The 17,450-nt window shown below is 38.9% G+C and overlaps 1 protein-coding gene across 2 annotated transcripts in view; it reads left to right on the forward strand.

The window, feature by feature from the left end:
* The window catches only part of CDK6 (cyclin dependent kinase 6), a gene marked incomplete at both ends in the record, with an annotated part of 128,315 nt that overhangs the window by 43,587 nt on the left and 67,278 nt on the right, over positions 1–17,450 (forward strand). For both annotated transcript variants that reach the window (XM_081996989.1, XM_081996990.1), the window contains one exon: positions 12,343–12,510. In XM_081996989.1, coding sequence (XP_081853115.1) covers positions 12,343–12,510 — 168 coding nt within the window. The remainder of the gene's footprint in view (positions 1–12,342; positions 12,511–17,450) is intronic.

The following is a 17,450-nucleotide window of genomic DNA, read 5'->3' on the forward strand; positions in this document are numbered from 1 at the left end:
TGCTGTAAGAGCATTGCAAAGCTATATGTACAATTTTTGTATTGGGGCTCCTGGCCAAGCTGTTTCCAGTAGGCCACTGTCACCTCTTGGCTCTTCCTTGAGCCCATTTCTACCCGTAATTTATATCGATGAAATCTTTCCTCTTGTGTATATACTTGGTTTTCTTGAATGTTGTTACGCCTTTATAACTGAAAGCAAATTCTAGATCTTAGGAGTACTTGACAAACATTAACCAGTTAATCTTTGCAACATTCATGAAGTAGTTAACCATTATCCCTGAATTCATAATATGGAGCAAGAGAGGCAGCAAAGTTAAATGAACTCCCGTGACTAGAGCTCAGGTAGTAATTGACCCCAGTGTTGAGCCATTGTGCAGCATTGATGAGCATCACAATATTTCTGCCATGCAAGTACATTACAAGGAAAAATAATTATTGAAAAGTGGCTTTTAAAAAGTGTACAACTGAGATTTCTTTATTATATATTCCCTGGAGAGGTTAGGAAGGGATAGTCTTCTTACTTTCCTCTGCATTCACATCTTTAATAAAAACTGTTAACTATTTATTAAAAGGGTGTCTAACTTCAGCGAATAGCTGTATTTCAATGTCTGGTGTCATGCTGACACTTTTGTGTCAGAGAAGGTTGGCTACATTTCTCTGAAGGTCCTGCTGGTTCTTATGAGTGTGAGAGCAGGCTGGAAATATGAAAAAGCAGTGCGACCAGCTCAGGTCTTTGAAAATTGATGGATAGAGTCCCAGTGACTTCCAGGCTTTGGTTGTACCTAATGAAAGTCCATCTTCTTCCTCAGCATGCAAGTGCCGTTCATGACTATGCTGAATTCCTAGACATTTTTATGATGGAAGCAGTCAAAATTAATTAGGCGCAAAGCCCAAACTACAGTAACCCAAATTTCTAATTCACAAAAGTGACTCTGCTATCCTGCCAGCCTCTTTTACAGGGCCTTGAGCTCTCATGTATCTGTATATGTCACAAAATCTATTTCCTTATACATCAGGAAATGGAGCAGGCCTGTGTTATAATAAGTTTAAACAAGTTTTCTATTAAACAAAAATTGCTGGACTGAGTTTATAACTTCGAAGGAGCCTTAGGAAGTAGGTGCCCAAGTCCTATTGATTTTAAATTATGTTTGGGTTTCTAATCTGTAGGATCCTATTGACTTCTTTTTTCTCAGTTTTTAAAAAAGTATAAATTATTTTCTTGCTGCCATGCAGGTGCTTCATAAAGAACCCATACACTTTTAGTGGATGCTATTTAAAAAAACATCTGAGAGGGAAATTAAAGGAACAGTTGTCTTGAACCTTTTGTGTCTAGCCAAGGATTTGACAGTTTTCAAAAAAGTCTTGGCTGCAATGTTCAAAGCTGCCTTGGGAGTAGGAGATCTGGTCATCCAAATCCCCTGGGATACTTCTGAAGTCTCATCCTTTGTTGTTATGTATAAGTGTATAAACAAATTTCAGCCTTCTTGATGGCACACTGCAGACAAATCCAATGAGAATTTCTGCAGAAATGTCAGTAATGTCGCCAAGGTGTTCGTAGACCATTAGCAAGAGTAGTCTGTCATAAATCACTATGTATTTACATAATCTGAATGCTCCTCTGGACCAGAATCCATGTGGTCTAAGCTGTTTGCACATGATTTTGAGTGTGTTAAGATGTTAGTCTTTCTTCTGAGGTTATCCCTTCCTGGGCTCGGGTGACAAGATAGGGCAGTCATCCTCCAGGACCTTCCACATTGTCTCTAATGTTAGCTTAAGTTAGCAGTCCCCGGAAGATAAATTTACAGATTTGCTCTTCTAGGAGACTTTACGTCCTAAGTCCGAAGCTGTTTGTAAAGCATTTTTTCTTGATGTATGTGCACAGCATTGTTTCAGCTTTCTAATCACTGACCAGCTGGCTTGTTAGTGAATAGAGCTGTGGGCCCCTTGCCACGTTTCATGTGAGGTCTTGGCTGGGTGGCCAAGCAGGCAGCCTGCAGCCAGTGTCAAAGCAATTCAAGAGGTATTGGCACAGCAGTGTCCCCATTAATTTCTGCTTGTCACATGCTGTCATGCAAGTTACACCAGGGAGGAAATGACCGTTAAAAAAAAAAAGTACGCTTGTGGCACTTGGTCCCCTCCAGACGTTATCCCCGAGGTTAAACAAGTGGATACAATTAGCTGCTATCCACAGACAGCTGCAGGGAAGGAGAAGCGGAGATCTGGGCCCCACAGCAATGTGTCTTTCCTGTTAGCAAGGAGTGTCGGCTGTCAACATATGCCATATTTTAACCCTTCATGGAGTTTGAGTAAATTAAAAAGAGCTATTATGTCCATCAGTGTCACAAAGGTGCTGCTAAATAGCTGTAGTGCTGATTGAGCAGCGTTCTCTAGGGAAGGGGTTTTGTTTGTTGGTACCATTCCTCGTAAGGACCCGTGTGAGCGGTGCTGGAGGAGAATCGGCTCATCAGTGGCTGATAATTTACTGTAGTTTGTAGATTCTGGCAGGGAGTGAGACAATGATTTCTGTAAACTCCTCTCAGAAGCATACTGAAGTAGTTAAAGGGAGACACATCCAGCTTTGCGGATTTTCTGGGTGGACTAACTTCTCTGATTACATCAGGAGAGCTTCCGCAAGGACAAGTGATGATACACTTAGGATGTCCCAAAATACAGCTTGGGAACGCAGAAGCAAAGTCTAGGAAGAGGAAATGGCAATGATGTCCCACGATGAGAGAAGGAAATACATACTATTAGAAGCGATCAAAAATCTTTTTTAAAAACTGAAAGCACTATGCTCTACTGAGAAGTGATAGAGATAGGGGAGTATACACAGTGCTCCAGAACAGATTGACTTAGTCAAGTGAAAGTCTGGGTTTTACCCCAGAAGGAAGAGGCTCACAGCATCAGTTGAAGGAAGGTTGACTTGCCTTGTTGAGAAACATGACCATTAGCAAAGCTGGGATTATGTAAAAATTGTACTCCAGAATTCAAACTGCAGCTCTGCCCCAGCTATCCAGCTTGACCTGATGTCATGCTTAGATACCAAATTTTGATGGGTGTCAGTCCCCAGACATGTGCCAGAAGGGACTTCAGAGCCAATGCATACAAATCACAGATCCCATTCCAAGTCATTTGTAAGGGGCTTACCAACTGGGTGAGCCAGTAAAGAGTTTGGGGGATTTCTTGTTTTATTTTAGTCCTCATCTCTTTTTCAGATGGTACGAGGAATAAAAAAGCAGGGTAGGTAACAACTGTCAAACCAGGATGTGCTGTGAGAAACTACTGTCTCCAATACAGTTTTATGAAAAGCTTGTAATAAAAGAAAGGAAGTTTCCCAGAAAGTATTTGGGGATGTCCAAAACTGTGATGATGTCATCCAGAGATACAGGGGGAAAAAATCTGTTTGTTTGCTTATCTAGGCTCAGATCTATAAATTTTAAAGACCTATGCCTTCTCTTGTTTTTTCTACTGGGCACAAAGAGTGGAAATGTTTGAGCAGTGAAAAAGATTGTTAATTACAAAGTTACATTTACCTGCTGTAAAAATTTCATAGCAGGGTCAGGTCTTGATAACAGTGCCACATTTGTTGTTTTCTGTCAGATTTTTAAAACAAAATTCCCCTCTGTTCTTATTTAATTTGCATGTATTTTCTCTTAAAAATACCAATAGCCAGACAGAAAATGTTAGGTGTTTCATTTGCATGTCTAGTAATTCCACTTCGATAGGAATTTTTGGTACACTGATTCACTGAAACTAAGTAAGTAGGACAATAATTATATGTTTCCTTTCAGTCATGCAAATTCTTCTCATCAAATATGAAAAATACCAGCTGATAAAGTAAAACTTCAAAGATCTATATTGCAAACTAACTTGACAAGTGTTGAGCTATAAAATGAGAAATTGATGTGGAAAGACTTATAGGCACTTAAATTAATATTGATCTGCCCAAATTGAAATGCATCCACGTGTGTGCCTATACATGTGTATGTACGTATGTATCCCACAGATGTTAAGTACACATTTGTTACACTGAATTTGGTCTTTAGTTCACAACTGCTGAGATCAGTATGAAAATCTGGCAGTATTAAGATACTGGCAAAACAGACAGGTACTAAGACTGAAACTTTTAAAGACCTCTGTAATATTAATCCAGACCTCTATTTTAAGGAGGGCAGACAGAAGGTTACTCAGAACAGTTCCTTGAACACAATTGGGTGCATCTATTTGTCTTAATCTAGTCTTAATTATGTCGCCTTTGCTGCTCGTGAGCACTGGTGTTTGGAGTGTTTGGAGCACTCCAAAATAAGCTTGGTCAGGATCTCCTGTGGCAGTACAAATCCAGTGTCCCTTCTAACTCAGAAGGGACAGTAGGTGAGTTTAAGCAAAGGGACTGGAGCATGTTAAACCTGCTGTGGTGGCTATGAATTGAATTCAGTCTACAAAGGGGAGTGTGGCATAATAATAAATGGAAAATAGTGCCTCGGTATATTGAAAGCTATTATATACATACATAAAATTCAATCAGGAACTTGTGGCAATGCAGTGGTATTGTTAAGCCTCAAACTTTTTCAAAGACTACCATGGACCTTTATATTTCAGTTAAAATTTTGCATTTTGCCTGAATCTTGTGCACAGTTGCAGTACTTTTGCTTGAGACTGACATATAATCTTCATGATATATAGGCAGGTTCATGCATAATAGTGATATTTGCAAGTTTTACTAGATTGACTATTAACTGATTGACTGATAATTGTATTCCACAGTAATTTATTTAGGACTTTATAACCTTGGTTACCTTGCTACTTCTAACAGCAACCAAAATAGTCTTCAAAACAGTGTTTTAAAGACTCCAGTCCTTCAGGTATTGTATATTTTACATTGTTATACAAACAGTTCTGGCCATTAGAAAAAAAACCCAAAACCAACCAACCAACTAGATTCATTTCAGTGTTTATACTTTTGCAGTGGACTAGTATGGATAACATTGCCTTCAGTGGGATTATTCAAAACACTAAAATGCATGTATGCATACATGCATACTTTTGTGAGTGTGCATGTCTGTAGGGTTCTTCATCCTACCAACTGGATAATCCAGAATCACTTGTCTGAGCTGGTTTTTCTTTCTTACAAAAGTAGTTTAAAATAGATTAGAAAATGTTTATCAGAATATGTTTTAAAATATCCGCTAATCTACTCTGAGTATTAAATTATCTTTGATATGATTAAAATAATTTTACAATTCAAAAATAATTACACAAATATTTTACTTCAGATTTAAATATATATATAGCTGTTAATTAATTTGCAACAAATTGTTTACTTTTAGGGTAGTAGCATACAAAACAAAAACAATTATTAGACCAATTCCTTGCATAAGCTTGGCAGATATTAGTTCCCTTCTGCTAATAATGCACTAAATGAATTTGCTATATTTTTCTCGCTGTACAGCATTTTATTCTATGAACAGAAAATTAACATTTTATCTTGTACCATAAGGTTGATTAATACGACTAAGTGAACAGGTCATTTGAATTTATTGTTCTCTTATCAAAACAGTGAACATATTTAAATTGAACATGCTGTGAAGTTCACGTTCTCTTGGCACGCTCTAGTTAATTGACAGGAATATCACAGCAGTCTTCTTTTCTGAGGGACGACCTTTACCCTGTGAATACTTTCACAGAAAGCAATAGGACTACTCTGAGATAAACAGTTACCCAGTATAAGAAAAAATAAGAGCTCTGTGTCCTGGGTGTATATTGGTTGAATCACAGATGACTTCTGAGAGGCTATAGTGTGGCTAGGTCAAGGCAAAGAGCACAGCCGCCTCTTCCCCTTTCCGCGTGTCCTGCAGGGAGACTGATCAGAATGGCTTTCTCCTGAGAGAAGGACAGGGCACAAGGACAGGGATTTATCTGCCTCTTACTGTGTTCCAGCTGCTGCACCCAGCCGGCTGCACGGAGAAGAGCATCCTGCAGCTCCATGGGCTGTGGCAAATTGCTTCTCTGCCCTCACCATCACAGTCATGTCGTTCTAGATAGATAGGCTGGTGTGATGGGCTCCCAGCCCAGTGTGAGGACAAGATTTAAAAAAGAAAATCACTGCATTTAACAGGGAGTCACTACATTATTAGTAATGCCTTTGGGATTCAGTGTAACAACATTAATCATGTCTTTTGTTATTCATGTATCTGTACTGTGTAATTCCTCAGGAATGCCATTGTTTTTTTGGCATTAATTAATGTTGACTGTTTGTTACAAAGTATAACCATAGAAGTGCTGTAATTATTCTGCTTCAAAAATAGGCCCAGAGAATGTGAAAACTCTTTAAGCTTTCATTCCAGCATGTTTAAAAAATACCCTTTAAAATGAAAGCAATTTGATGTTCTGTATAATCCTGTAGGATATGAAGGAAGCATGATCCTGCTCCTCTTCTGCTCAGAGAAGGTCCTGCTGTTCAGTGAGAGGCAGTGAGCCTTTTTGTCAAACTAGCTTGACTGATTCATTACACGTTGCTCTCTAAAACTCATCCCTTTTGTTTACACTTGCAGTTGTCTCTTATGCAAACACTCCTGCAGGAAATGTTCAGGATGAGTATCCCAACACCTGCCATCCAAAATAGGGACATTCCATTCTGGTCAGTAAAAAGAGAAAAACGAGTTACAAATAGATAACCTTCACTCTGGGTGAAGGATGCAGGCTGTTGTGCAGGTGCGTGAGATACTCCACAGGAGAGTAGGAGAAATGTTATGAGATTCCAAAGGATTGTTGTGTTTTACCAAATGTTAGCACAGAAATCGAGCGGGAAGAGGAAAATAGGCAGGTTAAAAAAAATAAAAAGCCTTAAAAAGCCTGTGTGTTAATACAAATTTAGGGTCTGTTGTAGCTGACAAGGATCGATACTGTGTCACTTTTATTTGGTGATACGACCGAGTATATTTGTGGGCTTCCACAGACTTACTTTCTCCAGTATTAGGAACTCCTGTCACCATGACCAAGGGCAGTCTGGTTAAAGGTTTTCTTTCTTTACATACTAGTCAACGGAAGAAAAATGTGAGCTTCACATAATGAGCAGCCATTCATATGTGTATGTTACCTCTGGGTGCCTGTGTTCTCTGAAGACATACTATTCTTGGTGTTTTCCTTCAGGTTGCGTCACACTGTGTCCCCCTTTACAAAGATGAAATCTAGTATCTATACCTTTACCATGAGGTGGGTTAGCCTAGCCCAACAGCCAGACTCCTACCCAGCTGCTCACTTACTCCCCCCGCCTCAGCAGGATGGCTACAAAAAATAAAGAACAAGGATCAAGAAGGCTTATGGGCTGAGATAAGACAGGGAGATCGCTCACCAGTTACCATCATGGGCAAAATAGACTCACCTTGGGGAAAATGAACTTAGTTTAATGCCATTTAAGATAGATATTTAATAGCTAATTCAGGTAGTGGGGGGAAAAAAAAGGCAAACATTCAAAGAACACCTTCCCCTGCCTTTTTCCAGCCTCCACATCACTCCTGACTCTCCCTGTGAGGGGTTGTGGTCAGTGGTCAGTCCATAGCAGCTCCTCTCTGCCACTTCTTCCTCAGCTCCTTTCTGCCTAACTCCAGCATAGGTCCTCTCGACAGGCTGCAGTTCCCTCAGGCATATCTACCTGCTCCAATGTGGGACCTGCTCCAGTGTGGGTCCTCCACGGGCTCCAGTGTGGATATCTGCTCTACCATGGAGTACCTCCTCTTTGTCTTCTTCTTGCTCCTCCTTCTCTCACCTTGGAGTTCCCTGTGCTGTTTCTCACTCCTTTTATTCCCTCCTCCTCTTTCCCTCCAGCCTTTTCTGCCCTTTCTTAAATATGTTTTCACAGAGGCGCCGCCATCTTGGCTGATGGGCCCAGCTGTGCCCTGCAGTGGGTCTGCTGGAGCCGGCTGCAACCGGCTGTGTGTGGCATGGGGCAGCCCCTGGTCTCCCCTGACAGAGGCTCATGCAACCCCGGCTGCCAGCACCTGGGCACCAACACCTGAAACAACTCCATACTTGCTGTTTTCTTTGAGTAGATACTTGGATTATTTGGTTGAAAGACATGCCGTCCTCTTTTGGATTAGGCAGGCGAACACTCCAGAGAATCTGGATGGTCTTAAACAAGTAAGTTACTGCAGGCAGTTGACAGATATCTTAGCTGGAAGTCAAGATGGTGGGTGACTTAAAGGATCAGAGCAGTATTTTGAAAACCAATGGCTTGGAAGGGACTTACGGATCAGAAGCTGAAGGAGGGTTAAGAGGACTCACTGAAGTGTAGAGTCAAGAGGGGATAGGAGAAGGAGGAGGAGAGAAAAGTCTGTAGGAAATGAAGGCTTTCTTCTCCTGTTCCCTCTGAGTTGGGAAATGTGAGCCGTGATGTCTGCCTTTGGCAGGGGCAGCAACAGCAGCCGCTCAGCCAAACCCAAGCCTATCCCCATCCTCGCTGACACCAGAGGCAGAATATGCAGGGCATATTTCTCTGTATTATTGAGACTCACGACATAATATGGTATTGCTTGAAAAGTTCATCGTAATTTGGTCCTGACATTCAGTGCTGATAAATTCAGTAAGTATCAGACTGAGCAATGCCATCACCCATACTGTATACAGTGGAACATGCAAAAGATGCATTTCCATAACAAATTTTGCTCCTAGCTGTTTCCATTCTGAGCCTTTTACAAAATTAAAGCTACATATTTGCCTCTAAGGAAAGTATATTTGTTTGTCACATCCCAAAATAGCTCAGTTTTCAACAGAGTTACAGATAAATATTTTAGATTTGTGCATAGACTCCATTGAAAACGTAGCCTGAAAAGGAAAAACATTGTAAAGTCATGATTATCTAAAAGTAATCGCAGTAAAATAATGTATATATCTTCAACTCGGGCAACAACCATTGTAGCTTTTGTGATATTAGAAGCATGGCAGAAATCTCTAACATAAACGACAGACGCTATTCTGTGTCTATGTTTGTAAACATACAATATCCAAAGAACATCTGATAGACATCAGTAGAGGTTTGATCATGACTCATTAGAGCTTGTTCCTCAAATCTACTAAGGCGTAAATCTTCTTGTTTCTCAAATAGAATTGATCATTTTTCAATTAGCTTTTGAAATATGATTTTAACTGTAATTCCAAAGTATGGTATGCCTAGCTACCAGAGAAGATTTCTCAGGAAAAAGCAGACGTGGAACAAACTAATCCTTGAGACACATGAAGACTCTTTTGCAATTGTTTCCAGATCTTGGTAATTGAGATAATACTGGGTAATCATCACTAATAAAAAAGGATGCATTTCCATGAGATAAGTGGAATTATCCTATTTAATTAGCTGGTGATCTGGGTTGTGCATATTTACGGCCTTTATCCAATTTGCTACCAAAGGTTAGTATCTTCTGGTACTATTTGCAGTATCAAAGAAAACACACAGCCCAGAGTGAGTCTGATGTTTCTTGCAAGTGGCTGACTAAGAGTATGAAGTCATTTTCCAAACATGAGGCCTAATGGTTTTTGACTAGGCTTATGTATAGCACAGAATCAATCATTCATTATGGATAAAAAAGTAATTTAAAAGCGCTCTCTTTTGTTTGCTTTGATATTGAAAACCTATTTGTGCAAACAAATATCAAATTCTGAGCCGCACAATTTGGTATTCTGTATTTAAAGTGCATAATAATAAGCCTATGTCATGTGTTTTGGTTTCTGCTCTTTTTCTAACTGGCTGAGAATTTAAAAACAGGACAATAATGAATCACAAATAGTAAATGGTCTCTTTACATTACTTCTTTACACACAGGAATCTTTGGACTGTTCTTCCAAGATAATTTTGAACTGAAATTTGTTCATACAAGTAAGTAATAAGGGATAGCAAAAGAGCATAATCAACAGTCCAAAATGAATACTAGAGAATAGCCTGTATGGACAAACTCTGAATTTCCTGGAAGAGGAAATACAGCACTGTTGTCTCAGTTTTCCTTCTTCTTTCTAATACCTTTTAAATTTACTCTTTCCTGGTACACTTTTCTGCAGCATATCTCATTTTTCGTGTGTGAAGAGAACTTCAGTAAATGATATTCATCTTTTGAGTCCTATGGGGGGAGGGAAAGATGTACCAGTTTCCATTTTCAAATATTTTCTTTTTTTACCTGTGCCTGGAAGAAGACTCTGAATTTAGAAACTGAAAACATTGCTTGCAACTAGCAGAGCAGAATTACATTTTCTGAGCTTGAGAAAGAAAAAACCAGCATCAGTTGTAGGAAAAAAAATATTCTTGATATGTTTGGTAACTGCAGGAATGAGTTTACATACTTGACAAATGAATAGGATGCAGAAATGTCACCAAAAAGGGACTCGCCAGGGTCTACTGACTAATCCTTGAGTTCTTTAAATTATTTTCTTATTTTATCTGGTATTATGTCTACCTGGAATAAAAAAAAATTGGGTCCAAATTCAGTGAAACCATTAAGTACATACTTAAGATAACCATGTGCTTAAATGTTCTTGGCATGTTCTTTACACCTGCAAGACTGATCCAAAGACAGCTGGGATTTGATTTAAGTTATAATAGCACAGAGTGAGCAGATATGACATGTATTAATTCTACTGATGACTGAAACCTGCAGAGCTGTAGTCTTAGCTCATCCACATATTTCTGAACTGCAAAGGAAAATTATATAAATACAAGAAGTTTTAATACACTTCGTATATATGTTTTGAAGGTGCAAATTATACTGGTTATCAAAATGATCAGATCTCAGTTTTTCCTGGGGAAGCAAAGGGAATAAAAGGCATCAGTTAACTAGGGTTTTCAATTTACCACCATTCTTCAGAGGTGATAATAATTAAATGCTGTCACAGCATCCATAGTTTATGGTGGTATCTCCATCATCAGGGTCTTAAAATAAAAGCTGATTACTTTATGATCTGTTACTGTTACTACTCTTTGGCAGGCAGAGTTATAGGCTATATGTAGAAATGGCCATGTTTTATCAGAGGTCAGATTAGAGCTTCCAGCCTTAATATCTGCACATTTTATAATACTTTCTGCAGACATGATCAGGGAACATTACATGAAAATAATAATTTTGTATTAAATTATATAGCAATGTCTATAAAAAGTACCTTAAAAATGCATCCAGCTAAATCAATATTATTGAGTTGAATGTTTTGAGCTATTTTTAAACCTGTTTTCAGATATAATTCTTTTTAATAGTGTGCCTTGAATATTTACTTGAAACATGCCCAAGTCCATAAAGAAGAACAAAAGCAAGCAACTTCAACTTATCCTTTTTCCCTTTTCTCATGTTTCATGCCATCTACCTCTCCAAGATCATTTTGATTGCTAATAATAAGATTGGCTTATGGAAAGGGCATATGTCACCAGCAAACACAGAGCTGGAGTTTCATGAACTCAAGTCAAGTGCATACAGAAAATAAACTTTTTTTTTATTCCTTTTGTTTCTTACTTGTTGCAGCGTCTTCTTGTAGCTGCCTGTTTTGCAAATATAATTTTCAAGTTGACAGTATCCTTCTAATTTGGAATTTAGGGGATTTCTAGTATTTAGTTTTGAGTCTGTTGATTCATTCCTTTCACGTTACTAAGATTAATGTGAAAACAGGAGTACAGATGAAATAGTTTTTTGAGCTGTGGAAATGTCATAGAAGATTGCATCGCTATAACAAAACAGAAAGCAAAATGAGAACTCTTACTTATGATAATAATCACTGATTCAGTGCTAAACTTTGATCTAAAGGTAATTTCTGTCCTATTCAGTGAATTCCCTACAACAGGTATTGCCAAGTAAACTTTTTCTCTCTGTAACATTAAATCCTGGTGAATTTGTCATTTTAACAGCTTTTCTGATTGAAACAGATCCTTGTACCTGTTGAAGTGAATGATAAAATTTCACTTCACTGGGGCAGGACAAAGCATAAACTTTTGAGATGCAAAGCGGTGTGTGGTTTAAAGTTAAGAGCAAAAAGTTGCTATGTGTTTTTCTTACTTGGGCAGCATTCTTTTGAAGTTGTCCTGGGATTTACAGACATGCTTTTGCTATTTCTTTTAAGTATGTTGACCAGTCTTTATACTTCTATCAATCAACCTCAAATAATTCAACTAGAAACAATACATTAACTTGATAAGGACACCTTGTTCAAGTCAGCTGGTTCTACCAACATCCTGTCCTTTTTATATTAGTAATTGTTTTTATCTCCTGTGCACATATTTAAGTCAATATTTATTACATTAGTTTTGCAGATTATGACAGGGGGTTTACTTGTTTGCCACCTTGTCTTGATAATTGCGTATTGATTTCTTCCTTATATTTAGGATATGATGCTTCAGCTGTTTCGGGGACTGGATTTTCTGCATTCACATCGTGTGGTGCATCGGGACCTGAAACCCCAAAATATCCTTGTAACCAGCAATGGGCAGATAAAGTTAGCTGACTTTGGCCTTGCACGAATCTACAGTTTTCAGATGGCTCTTACCTCAGTGGTAAGTTTCTGAAGGCTTTTATTTTTCTTTTAATGCAGCAGTGTGCTTTACTCTCTATGTTCCTGGCTTTTTATCCCATATTATAAGGCTGCTTCTAAAACCATCTCTGCAGCTGAAGTTACTTGTGTCCCTGAAAACAATTGCTTTCCATCCAGGATTGAAATTATTGTGGTTACTTTGTACAAGTAATCAGCTACTGATTACTGGTTCTAAATTAGATCATGATTGATTACTGAAGGATCGGTATGTGCTGGTTTTCTGAAACTCCATCAGTCTAGCTTCCGTTGTGGTACTGAATTCTTTTGCACATTAAGCCAGACAGGTAGGGTGAAAGTTTCTGAAGTACCTATTTTAAGATAAAGCTCTTGCTGATCCCCAGGTATCTTGCCTGAAAAAATACAGAGATACTTGTGAAAATGCCACACTGTCATGCCTCTGATTTTCCATCTTTGTGAATATGGGTTCAATGCTTGCTCCCATATGTTACTGAATGATTCCGAATAGGGCTGTGCTGCGGGCAGCTCAAGTGGACCTGACAGCCAAAATCACAGCTATTTCCCAAGCCAGCAGTTAAAGAGCACCTCCAGTACCTCTAGGCCCCCTGCCACTGCTGCCCTTCTCCCAGCAGCTCTCTTGATTATCCTTGGCTCAGACATGAGCTCATTCCGAGAAGATCTGTCCCTCTCCTGCATTAATGCCCTGCCAGCTCCTTGCTTTTTGACCCCGTTTCCACGCTTGCTGGCCCTGCCCCCAGAATCAGCTGCTGTCAGCTTGGCACAGCATCTCTGAAGTATGTTGAAGAGTAACCATGCTGTATGCATGTTGGGTGTCATTTGGTTTTGTTGCCTGCTCATTAATTTTTTTGTTTCCATTTTCTATTCTGAGCATCACAACTGCCATGGCAGTATCACTTATGCTAAAGACAGGAAAGGGAGAACTGCCGAGAAAAGAAACTGAAAGGAGTCCAGTTTGCATTTTACATCATATTGTAGAAATTAGCCTGCCTCATGTTGATAAAAAGCAATCTGTTGTTATTATTAGTTACCGTAAGAATCTTCCCATCATTGTGTGATGTAACTATGACATCCTGCGTTCCAGCTTCAGTGTGAATGAAGGCAAGAAGCAACAGAAAATTATATCATCACGTTGCTAAACATAGGAAGGTATCCTCGTCGCATAAAGCATATGTAAACTTGTGTTTTGAGGCTGGTTTTTTTCATTGCCTGTAGGATGTAGCCTAATCCAAAGCTGAAAGAACCTCTGCTGAGGTCAGTAAGGATTGATCATGTTGTAAATCAAAACAGAGCTTTGAAGAAAAGGAGAGAAAGGTTGTTCCTGAATTGCTGTAATTTTTCATTTCCCAGTTATCGGTCAGTAACAGCTTCAATCAGTATTTCTATTGATCCATAAGCTAAAATTGCAAAGTTCTGCATAAAATGAGGAAAAAATATCTACAGAACTGAGCAGGAATTTGTCCATGATCATGTAGCCTGTGTAGGAAGGAAAGCCAAAAGACCCAGAAATAGAGTGCATCTACTGAGGCAAAAATGTACCAAGACCTGCCTGTAAGAGAACATTGCCAGAATTGCTATGCGTAGGATGTACGTATGCTCAAGTATCTAGAGATACTTGTGTGCTAGAAATTGTATTTCAGAACCTATTAGGTAGTACCCTTAGCACTGCTGTAAACCAGAGTTGTTCAGACTAAGGGATTGTCCACATGCAAGTTTGTTCTGTGTTTGCACAAGCTGCAACTGCAGCTATGCTAAAGAGTATTAAAATAATTGAATAATTCAGTGACCAATGACAAATAAAGTATTTGGGCACAGGTGTGAATAATGGCTTTCACACCTAGAACTTAGCGTATCGTTATTTTCTTATTTAAAAAAAACAGCTATGACCATGGCTTTCTTAAGTTAAAAATTTATTGGTTTTAAAACACTTAGTGTTTAACACCTTCAAAATCAACTTTTGTCTGGATATGTAGAAACCTACAGGGGAGTGTCGCTTACAATGTGAAAATGTGGTATGGTTTTAAATGTCAGTCTTCATTGCTCCTACAGCCTGAGTGCTGGTTAGAAACTTTTACTAGATGTGTATCAGCTGACACAGGCCATCAGTTTTCCTTTTCTGAATGCAGCTTTTACCTTTTGCTAGCTGCTTTGGTGTGTGAATTCTTCTTTTTTTCCCCTCTGCTAAAACACAGTACAGGAAACAAAACTTAAACCCTAAACTTCTGTTTTTTAAACGTAAATATATTCTTGACTTCACCATTCCCAAAATAGTCTAAATTGCAGTTCTTCGCCAGGCAGTGAGGAAACTTTCACTGACTTCGTCAGGACCAGCTTTGTTTTGAAGTGTTTACAGAAAAAAATGTTGCATTATATCTACATATACATCAGTTAATAAAAGTCCTAGTTTGCAAGGATTTGCTTCAGAGTTATATTGAAAAGTGATAGTGCAGACAGCCCAGTGATAAAAGGCACGTTGCATGCGCTATCACTGTGATCAATACAAGGGCGCTGCAGCATTTCCTTCAGAAGACAAGCTTAGTGCAAGATAAACTACAAGAATCATCTCTTGAAGTATCAAATAATTCCCAAGATGCATCCTCCTTCATTGCTCACAAAGAAACATTTCAGATGGGAGAAAAAGACCTTGCCATGAAAGTAATCCAGTAAAAACTGATCCAACCCAAGTACTCTGGATGCTGCAAATCCTAACTTCAAAGCAGTCTCTCTCTGATAGCCAGTTATTGCCACAATGCTAAAGAATCCTTCTGGCAGATCAGTGGTCAGGGCATATTGGTGTCATTTAAAGAAATCTCCTGATATTGCTGTTAGTGAATGAATAAAAGATTCAAACTAATGTTACACATTAGTGGGGCAGGGTGGAGATCACTACTCCCAGCTGTGGTCAGACTCAGAACAGATACAGGTCTGAAATAACAGCACTAGAAAGAATGAGGTCGGGCGGTGGTGTCTCAGATGGTGGGTAATAGGGCATGCTTTTGGTTTTGTACAAAGTTAGACTCTTTTTCAAGTGTTGGTCTTGGCCCTTGGGGAAGTTTTGAATAGGCTTTGTGAAAACAGAGAAGCTCCATAGTGGAGACGAGATGGATTGATGTGACTGTGTAATTTTAGAGTTTGATAGCACAAGCTAATGAACTGTCACCTTTTTTCCTGGTGCAGAAAAATGGTCACTCTGTTCTAACTTTCTCTGAGCAAAGGAGCAAGTGGCTGTCTGGAAAATACAAAGTTATATTATGAAAAAAGAAATAAGCCATTTATCTATTTTTGTTGACTTCGAACTGCCTTAAAGAAAGGAAATGAAGCTGAATCATGGCACACGAGAATGCTGAGATAAGCGCACGCAGTTGTGATCACAGCATCTAGGTGGAGCTGAGGCTGTCCAGCTTTTAAAACCTGACCTGCATCAGGATCTGAGTGAAACTGGCAAAACAGTGTAACACACTCACCATACTTTCTTTGAAAACGTGTGCTTTACCTGAGACAGCAGCACTACTGATGGGGTTTTTTTCCCCATGAAATGCAAAAAAATAGTTTTATGTCTTCCTTTTTGAAAAAAACCCACTTGTTTTCAGATTTACTGAACATCAGAAGGCAAAACATCACTTTCTCTGCTGATGCTCTAAGTTGTTGAATACCAGACTCAGCTAAATTGATGATTAAAAAGAGAAGACACAAAAAGTTCTGCAGTTACTGTCAGTGAATAATTTTAGATTACGCTAGCATTTTATTTGACTGTTTCTTCAGGATAAAAACTTTCCATCCATTTCTGGCAGTCGCTTCAGCACAAATGGTTTACATGTCACATCATGCAAGAACTTGGATTTCATTTTGTTGGTATAGTAGCAAGGGAACATAAATTAATTTTCAGTAACCGGGCTTATTTTGTAAAAATAAATATATAAATTAGTTACAGCAACAAAAACAACAACAAAAAAAGCTAGAAAAACCCTCTTCCAAAGAGGAAAGAGTGCTTTCCTGTTTTCTACCCACTATTGCATTGTAATTTTCTAATAAATGCCACTTGTTAGTAAATGATGTGAATGTAGACTCTTGTCTGAGCTAGTATGATAGTTGAGAGCATGATCAAAGAACTTTCATTTGCTTTGCCTTCTTTTTGGGTTTTTTCCCCTGTTTTTTTATGGCCACCTCTTCCTGATACTATGCTTCCCAAAATCCACGTATTTTTTTGTATGTACTACACCTTGCAGAGTCCATTCCTATGTTGGGTGTGTTCCAGCAGACCTGGAGTCTGTTGCAGTACAACTTTAACCTGAGATGCCTTGGGTATCCCTAAGTGGACATGATTCACCAATCATCTATTTAAAGCTTGCAGTTAACATCAATCATAGGAGTAGACCTATGGAAATTAAACCTGCCTCTGGTGAATCAAAGTCAAAATCTGGGCTGTGTTGAAGAGTGCCCTAATGGAATCAGTACAGTGATACTAGATTTTATCTCATATGCAATTTGATAAGAGCATAAATCTTCCTCCCCCGACAGGTGGAAGTAGCACTGTTTTGGTATGCACTGAGCCTTCACTGTTGTGAGGAGGCACATCACCTTAGTCCTGAGCCCCAATCTGCAGTTCTTTCTTCATGGTGCATTTCTCCAGTCCACCCAAATGTCCCTGAAAAGGAAAATGAGTCACAGACAGACATCCAGAGAATTAAAATATGTGTTGTTGAGCTTGTCAGTGCTGCTGCTGAAAGGTTGTGGCTGTTTAGGAATGAAGTATGATTAAATTGGTTGGCTTATTTAAGGAAAATCTGTCTTCCCTACTAACACAGAATTCTGCATAAAAAGTTCATGTATCTGGCTTTGTGAAGATACGACCGAATTTCTCTGATATTTTAACATCTGGATAGCTGAAGGAATCTAATAAAACATTCTCCCAAACACCCTATTCCA

Source organism: Phaethon aethereus, assembly GCF_964289735.1.
Source record: "Phaethon aethereus genome assembly, chromosome: 2".
Lineage (NCBI taxonomy): Eukaryota > Metazoa > Chordata > Aves > Phaethontiformes > Phaethontidae > Phaethon > Phaethon aethereus.